The sequence below is a fragment of the Hemitrygon akajei genome, chromosome 15 (assembly GCF_048418815.1).
Source record: "Hemitrygon akajei chromosome 15, sHemAka1.3, whole genome shotgun sequence".
NCBI classification, from domain to species: domain Eukaryota; kingdom Metazoa; phylum Chordata; class Chondrichthyes; order Myliobatiformes; family Dasyatidae; genus Hemitrygon; species Hemitrygon akajei.
Genome location: NC_133138.1, coordinates 16,008,372 through 16,017,458, shown reverse-complemented (window position 1 = coordinate 16,017,458; position 9,087 = coordinate 16,008,372). Strand labels below are relative to the sequence as shown.

The following is a 9,087-nucleotide window of genomic DNA, read 5'->3' as shown; positions in this document are numbered from 1 at the left end:
GGCGCTCTCCACAACTAACCTATAGAACATCTTCAGCATCTCACTACAGACATTGAATGACGCCAACCTTCTTAGGAAGTACAGTCGACTCTGTGCCTTCCTGCACAAGGCATCTGTGTTGGCAGTCCAGTCTAGCTTCTCGTCTAACTGTACTCCCAGATACTTGTAGGTCTTAACCTGCTCCACACATTCTCCATTAATGATCACTGGCTCCATATGAGGCCTAGATCTCCTAAAGTCCACCACCATCTCCTTGGTCTTGGTGATATTGAGACGCAGGTAGTTTGAGTTGCACCATATCACAAAGTCCTGTATCAGTTTCCTATACTCCTCCTCCTGTCCATTCCTGACACACCCCACTATGGCCGTGTCATCAGCAAACTTCTGCACATGGCAGGACTCCGAGTTATATTGGAAGTCTGATGTGTACAGGGTGAACAGGACCGGAGAGAGTACGGTTCCCTGCGGCGCCCCTGTGCTGCTGACCACCGTGTCAGACCTACAGTCTCCCAACTGCACTCCCTCTGAAGTTTCCACATCCTTGCTCTTGAAACCAATCCTCTGACTAGCGAAGGTCAGCACACCAAACACATTTTAAACCACCCTATTAATGTGCACAGCAACTCTGAGGGAACTACGGTCATGGACCCCAAGGTTCTCTGTTCCTCCACACCACTAAGAATCCTGTCGTTAACTTTGTACTCTTGCCATCAAGTTAGATTTTCTAAAATGTGTCACTTTGCACTTTTCTGGATTGAATTCCCTCTGCTAGTTCTCAGCCCAGCTCTGCACCCTGTCAATGTCCTGTTGTAACTTGTGACAATCTTCTACACGATCCTCCCCTCCAAAAACCTTCATGTCAGCTGCAGACTTACTAACCAACCCATCCATCATTTATGAAAGCCACACAGAGCAGAGACCATTAAACAGATCCCTGCAGAATACCACTAGTCTTGGAACTCCAGGCAGAATAGGCTACATCTGCTGCCACTCTCTGCCTTCTACTTCTCTTCTAATAGTTATATCTGTGCACTTGCAATGCTGCTGTGACACTGTAATTTCCTTTTGGATCATTTAAGTATCCATCTATCTATAAATCATCTAAAAGATTCTGCCCCATCTAAACTTGTTGCACTAGGAAGTGCCAATAATTATTAGGGAAGCTGAAATCATCCATGACAACAACCCTTGTATTTTTTCCCTTTTTCCAAAATCTGCCTCCTGATCTGTTCCTCAATATCCTTGTTGCTATGGAGGGGCATATAGAATACTCCTAATAAGTGATTGCTCCCTTCCTGTTTCCCACTTGCACACACACTGACTCTGCAGACAATCCATTTCTGCAGCTATGATACTATCTCTGATTAGTAATGGCACTCCTCCATCTCTTTTCATCTCCACCCATGTCCTTTTTTCAACATCTAAACCCCAAAACATCCAGTAGATCTTCCCATCCTTGAGGTGGCCAAGTATCTGTAATGGCTACCACATCATAGCTTGAAGTGGTATTCCATGCGCTAAGGTCATCACCCTTTTTCCTGTTATTTCTTGCATTAAAGTAATAACATTTCAACCCATCCAATTAAATTGCCAGTGCTTTGATTGGCAACCCTGTAATCCACAGTGACCAGATGGCATTCACTTGCTTAACAGGCCAAACCAAACTGTCCAATGGTTTGTGATTTTTGACAAGAATTCTCCATTCCTCTATCTGATTAATGATGGATAAAACATTTTCCAATGTTTTGATGAGAGGATATTGCTTAGTACATGGGGTACCACACCAGTAAACATAACAGTATCCAGCAGGCCACAGTTAGTTTTGTCTTTTGACCATATTAGGCGGATTGTTTGATCAGGTTTGACCAATTGCACTAGATTCCAGGCAACTTCACCCTTCACAAACTCAAAGGTGAAGTTTAAGGACATCAAAACTTCATTTCCAAGGAGAGGTTGTGAGAAGTCTGAATTGTACTTATTGTTTGGAAATGAGGACCAAGCTGCACATCAACTGGTCTGGTCTTGGTTTGACTAATTATCCCTCCTTTAGCATCAGAAACATATTTGGGAATATAGGTCAGTGGTACTTTGCATTTTGGATAACGATTTTGGTTATATATGTAAGCTCAGCTCCAGTATCTAATAAGAGTTCAACACATGATTTTCCAGTCTGCAGTGTAACATATAAACCTTCTGTTTTTTGCTCCATCAAATCAAACAAGGACCGCAGGGAAAGAGTTAGTAATTTTCTTGACTTTGAGACTGCATCTAAAGTTTGCCTTTGTGGAATGATGAATTGATAAAGTCATACTGTCAAGTCAGCGTCTTCCAAAGCACACAGCACTGATAGTTGAGCCTCTTTCCATTGATCACCTTGCCCTCTGGTCCTAAAACTTCCAGCACAACGTCCCATTTTGGCTCAATAGTGATATGCTCCTTTGGGGACTTGGTCTCGCTTCTTTTGTTGGTTAACAATATTGCTCTTCCTTGAACTTCCATGTCTCATTTCACTTGGTTGGAAATATCCACTAATTGCCTGTGTGAAGTGTTAGGTTCTTTCAGATTTGATTTTGTTATCCTAACTATTCTGGTAACAACTAGATTCGGGCCCTCCATAAAGGTTGCCTAGTTGGATCCCTCTGATATCATCTTTCACAATTGGAACTTCTAAGTGGTTCAGCGATATTCAGGGATGCCCTCTGCTTGCAGCTGACTATCTTCCCCCAGTCTGTCGGTGTTGGGGTTTCTTCATACAACCACATCTTAATGGCATATTATCCATCTTGTAGATTTTACTACATTGATTAACCTTATGTACCAACATAAGATTATGATGGACTTGATAAGTGTTAACACCATGGCCAGAATTTGGATGCTGTCATACAGATGTAAGTCATATACCTGTATATTCTTAGTGCACAGAAGTTCAGTCCAGGTGTTTGAGCCTCCTTTTTAAGATATGGGGTCTCTATGGACTACCTGTCAAACTTCTCAGGTTCAGCAGATTTATGGGGGAAAAAAACTTACCTTCTTTCATTGGATCCATCTTCATTCCCACACAGTTTCATTGGGTCTTTAATAGAGCTAGTCCAGACAAGGCTACTAGTCCTTTTTCCTCATCATCGTTGTCATCACTTGAATCATTAGAGGTCACTGTTGCAACAATGTCACGTCTATTCTGCATTCTATTCTCTAAATTCAGATGGAGGTGCAACTTTGGGCTATTGTCCCATGTAGGGTGTTTATTCCAAGGTGGAAGGTCAGTGACAGGACACCTGCCTTGAAGACCTCGTTCTGCTTCTCCACACAGTCTCTGAGCTTTGTGTAGTTTACTTTGACTCAATCACACTTCTGTTTTTGTTTACTCACTTGTTCAGTTAACACAAACTTTCTCTTCCTTCTTACAGGAACATCTTCATACTGTCACGGTTTGTAATTTGTCACAGTTCTTTTTGTTTTCTCATATATTTGCTTGTTGGAATTTTCAATTTCTTTATCATGTTAAACTTTTTAACTGAACCCATTTCCACTTTCTTAGTTGTGGTTAGACTACTTACACCCATACACTTTTCTTCTTTACTTCAGGCATTCTCTAGCTCTTACCCTGTGTCTTTTTAATATCATCTAGCAGCCGAACTCAACAACAGAGACTGCTGGAGCAGCTAAGCAAGCCAGACAGAGGGAAATGCGCACACTACAATTTACTGTATCATCCAGGATTATTCCTGTTTTTAATCCTCTCAACTATTCTGTTCATGACACCAGTTTGTTAGACCTGGATGAGATGTAATCCAAAAGGTTCTTTGGAAGCACAGATTTTACGGTTACAAGCATCTTATTAGATGTTCATGACAGAACAGTCCAGATAGGGTCAGCCTGTAACAGGAAGCAAGGTAAAGAAAATTAATTAACAAAGATTTGGATTGAATGCTCTCACTTTACACTGCAAAACAGTCCAAATTGGTTAGATAAGGAAACTTCTGAACAGTTACTGACTGTATCAGATTTCAGCTTTGTAGGCAAAGGAACGACAGAAGTATCAAATCAAATATACTACAAGTTGTGAAACATTTACAGGCAAGCAAGTGATTATACAATCATATAAACAAGCATAAAGACCACTAAAACTATAAGGAAAAACAATAATAAACAACAATATGGACCTTAATCCAACACTGTACACACACTTTGCTTTAATCTTCTATTACATAACATGCCCCTCATATTGTACAGCTGCATCACAGACACAAGTCTCCCAGATCAACATGCCCAACTATGGCATGCACCTGATTTATATCTATTTGCCTGTGTTTGGCCCATTTGCCTCTGACAGTTCTCAGTCATTTTCAATCCACAGGTTCTTTAGGAGTTCAAGATTTAGTGGGAAACTTTGATTCTTCATGATGGCATATGTAAAGTTTAAACATAATACAAAGCACTTGAAATTAAATGAGGATCTAACAGAGTAACAAAAAAGCAAGGATAAAGCAAAGGTTAAAGATGGTGCTTTTGCAAAAATCTATCACATTTATAATCCTGGTAGCAGAATTCCTGAGATAACAAGAAACCAACCAAAAGGCCACACAATGATAACACATGGGTAATGTGCTAATACTTAGCCAATGAAAACTGTGTCGAACTGTTATGTAACTAGTATGCTACCTTCTGCCAGTAAGTGGAGGCAAAACACCACAAATTTTGAAAAATACACGAGTTTGTTAAAGATATAAATTGCTAAAAATACAAATTATGTCAGGAAAAAAGAAACAATAATTAAAACTACAATTTTAGTCTTGCATTATTCAACTAATACCTTATACAAAGTATGAAAACTACAACCAATTCCAACACCTCTAAACTATTTCCATCCATGAACATATTGTTGTGTATTTAATATTTCTGTAACATATGAGTAATCTTGTAAAAACATAGTTTGATTCAGCATTCTTGTTCGTTTCAACAATTCATTACAGGTTAAATGTATAAGTATGTGAATTGATTGCGTCATCATGCTACCAAATGATTTGTGTGGACTTCACTTAAAGTAAATACAAAATTAGACTCACATTTTGGATTCCCATGATTTTTTTCAATGAGATTAATGTTTTGAAGCTACAAGTATAACAGTATAGTGTCAATGAGGTATCTTTAAAACAGATCTGAGACAGCTACCAAACTGTTGAAGCACAGTGAGACATTCAAACTAAAAAAGAAATGCACAGCATGGATTGGTGAGTAAAAGACATAGTGCAACATGTACAGAGACAGTTAGGTTTAAAAAAAAAACAGTGCAATACATGTTTTTCAGCAAGGAAGACACAACCATATATTAAAAGAAGTTAGAAAATGGAAGAAGTCATGGGTTCATAAAGAATGAGTACTGGGTGATAATTATCATAAAAAAGAAGCAGGCTACGATGGAAAAATTAAGCATTTGATTATACTAAAGATAACTGGAATATGTATAGTGACCTAATTGAACAGTATTTTGCTGAGTGCATTGGGGTTAAAGCAGACAGAGATACTGTTGAGTTGTAATCAGGAATGAAAGTGAGCATGAACAAAATTGCAGCCTCTGAACAGAAACTGGTCTGGCCAAACAAATTGTGTTACCATTGCGAGAAGGGCTTGCATACACCAGACCAATGCAGATTTAAAGTCAAAACTTGTAGAAAATAGAACAAGATAGGACACATACCAAGAGCATGTCAGGTAGACAAAAATAAATGGTCTGCACTGAGAGGAAAAAAAGATAAAATATCTAGTCGCAGTTTCAAAAAGAGCACTAAGCATGCTGTTGATGTAAAATCTGATAATGATTAGAATGACACAGGACTGTAGTCTTGAGATTTACAGTGTGTAAATTAACAATAGACGAGTAGTAAGGCTTATGCCAGAAGTGAGCAGCAAATTAATTAAAATGGAATTGGACACTGGCTCAGATGTTTTCAGTCAATCCACAAAATTAGTTTGAATGGCATTTCAAAGGTCTAACCTGTATTCAAAGGAATAACCTGTAGATATTCAATGAAGAACTTATACTAGAGGAAAGATAACTTCTATGGGAGTGACATTCGTAACAGTGAAATACAGCAACCAACAAGTCACATCGAGTTCGTATATGGTAAAAACGGAGGACCAGAAATGTGTGGGTATGATTGCCAGAGATAACTATAACTTGATTGGAGATCCATTCACCATTTTCATGCCGCATCCCTGTAATAGAGTCAACTGAAACCAAATTAAGGAACTAATGGATGATGCTGACAACCGTCTCCATGCTGTACACCATGAAAAGTTCCCCAACAGGTATTGGTGCCAACTTCTTGCCTTTGGCTGGAAAGCATATTTAGGATTTAGAATTTAGAATTTTATTTCTTATATCCTTCACGAACATGAGGAGTAAAAATCTTTACATCACATCTCTGTCTAAATGTGCAATGTGCAATTTATAGTAATTTGTAATAAATAGCATGTACAACAGGACAGTCAATATAGCAGAGAAATACAATTGTATCAATCTGATGGCCTGGTGGAAGAAGCTGTCCCAGAACATGTTGATCCTGGCTTTTATGCTGCGGTACCATTTCCCGGATGGGAGCAGCTGGAACACTTTGGGGTTGGGGTGACTCGGGTCTCCAATGATCCTTTTTATGCACATCTCTGTAAATGTCCTGAATAGTGGGACTTAAGAAGAATTATGCTGCTCAGAGGAATTGTTGAAGTGAAGAAAACAGTTGTCCAATTACAACAATTTTTGTAGGCAACATATCTGAGAAAGTTTCTGAAACATTAACAAGATGGTTACTTATGAAACGTAGCTTTGTTTTAAGCTGGAAGAGAGTTCAAGAAGCTTCAAGAAAGTAGCAAGTATTCAGCTTTTGTGAGTATAAAGAACCAGAATCTACTCTGTGTGCATTAAGGTTATTGCATAAACTTTAAGTGGGTGACAAAAAGCTGTTTGTAAAGTAGATGCAAAGACCAAAGCCCAGGTAGATGAATAGGCGGCCAAAAAGAAAGGAGTCAATGGAGAAACAAAAACAGAGGATTTGTCAGATGATGTCGTGGATGCAGAAACCAGATTGTAAAAGGGGTAATAGAATGATTAATATGAGAATACTCCACTGAACTAAATGTACCTTCCCAAGATCGAGATACACAAACTAGAAGAATTAAAAGGAAGGAGAAGAAAGGTGTTCACAGCTGTCAGAACCACTTCCTGTAGTCTCAGAATTAACTCCTGCAATCACCACAGAGAAGGCCTCAGAACCTGAGATTGTTTTCACAGCCACAAATCTCACCTGTCAAGCAGAGTGATCCCTCTGGCCAGGAAAGACGATATCCCACAAGAGTAAGAAAGCCTCCACAGTGATTAAATCTTTAGGCCGAAATGGCACGCTTTGTCATTTAAAAAAAATTGGATAGGTATATGGACAGGAAAGGAATGGAGGGTTATGGGCTGAGTGCAGGTTGGTGGGACTAGGTAAGAATAAGCATTCGGCATGGACTAGAAGGGCCGAGATGGCCTGTTTCCGTGCTGTAATTGTTATATGGTTATATGGTTTAGAAATTACTATGCTGTGGATGTCTGTATATAGTGGTTGTATTTCAAAATATACTGTGTATACTGTAGAGTTGAGATGCGTTCTCTATTGAGTTGGAGTTTACAGCTAAGCAGGAAGGAGTGTTGTGCATTTAATATTTGAGTGATCTTGTAGTTACATTGTTTGATTAAGCATTTTTGTTTAGTTCAATAATTCATTATAGGTTATACGGATGTATAAATATGTGAAATGCGTACGCTACATTTGATATGTGCGTGCCTCATTTAAGTAACCACAAAGTTAGACTCACATTTTGGACTTCCTCTTACAGCTTCTAAATTTTGGTTCCCTTTCCCTGGGATAAGTCCTGTATGCATTCACCTTTTCTTTGCCTTTTTTGATTTCATTCAGCTCTACAAAGTTACCACTCATCTCCAAGGAGTACAGTCAATAGACAATAGACAATGGTCCCTGCCATTCCGAAAGGGACCCGTTAATCACTACTCTTTGTTTCCTGTCAGCCAGTCCTAGCCTGTTCATTCTTTCCTCATAACTCATGAATCTCCTTTGCACTCTTTCTGGTTTAATTATGCCTTTTCTATACAAGATGGCCAAAACTGCGCACAATACTCCAAGTGGAGCCTCATCATCATCCAGTACAACTTCTGCATCATGTCCCACCTCTTGTACCAAATGCCCTAACTGATGAAGGCCAGCATGTCAAATGACTTTATGACCACCCTGACTTCCTGTGACTCCACTTTCAGGGAATAAGGTTATATGGTTATATAATATTCTTACATTGCCACGCAAACACGGAGGAAATCTGCAGACGCTGGAAATTCAAGCAACACACACAAAATGCTGGTGGAACGCAGCAGGCCAGGCAGCATCTATAGGAAGAAGTACAGTCAACATTTCGGGCCGAGACCCTTCGTCATGACTAACTGAAAGAAAATATAGTAAGAGATTTGAAAGTGGGGGGGGGGGGAGGGGGAAATCCAAAATGATAGGAGAAGACAGGAGGGGGAGGGGTGAAGCTAAAAACTGGAAAGGTGATTGGCAAAAGGGATACAGAGCTGGAGAAGGGAAAGGATCATGGGACGGGAGGCCTAGGGAGAAAGAAAGGGGGAGGGTAGCACCAGAGGGAGATGGAGAACAGGCAAAGAGTGATTGTGAAAGGGGCAGAAAGAGAGAATAAAAAAGAGAAAAAAAGTGGGGGGGGGGCGCAGAGAATAATAAATAAATTAATAAGGGATGGGGTAAGAAGGGGAGGAGGGGCATTAATGGAAGTTAGAGAAATCAATGTTCATGCCATCAGATTGGAGGCTACGCAGATAGAAAATAAAGTGTTGTTCCTCCAACCTGAGTGTGGCTTCATCTTGACAGTAGCGGCCACGCATTTTAATTCCATGTCCCATTCCCATTCTGATATGTCTACCCATGGCCTCCTCTACTGTCAAGATGAAGAGCAACATGATGAAAAATCTTTTTTTTTTATGTGGCATGAGCTAGGAATCTTGAAAGTACTGCCATCGAACGC

General features: G+C 39.7%; 1 protein-coding gene across 1 annotated transcript in view; it reads right to left on the bottom strand.

Annotated features, from left to right (window-relative positions):
- Positions 1 to 477: 477 nt before the first annotated feature.
- The window catches only part of LOC140739186 (organic cation/carnitine transporter 2-like), a 69,861-nt gene continuing 61,251 nt past the window's right edge, over positions 478 to 9,087 (bottom strand). Inside the window, exon 10 of the mRNA XM_073067235.1 lies at positions 478 to 3,876. Coding sequence (XP_072923336.1) covers positions 3,825 to 3,876 — 52 coding nt within the window. The 3' untranslated portion in view covers positions 478 to 3,824. The remainder of the gene's footprint in view (positions 3,877 to 9,087) is intronic.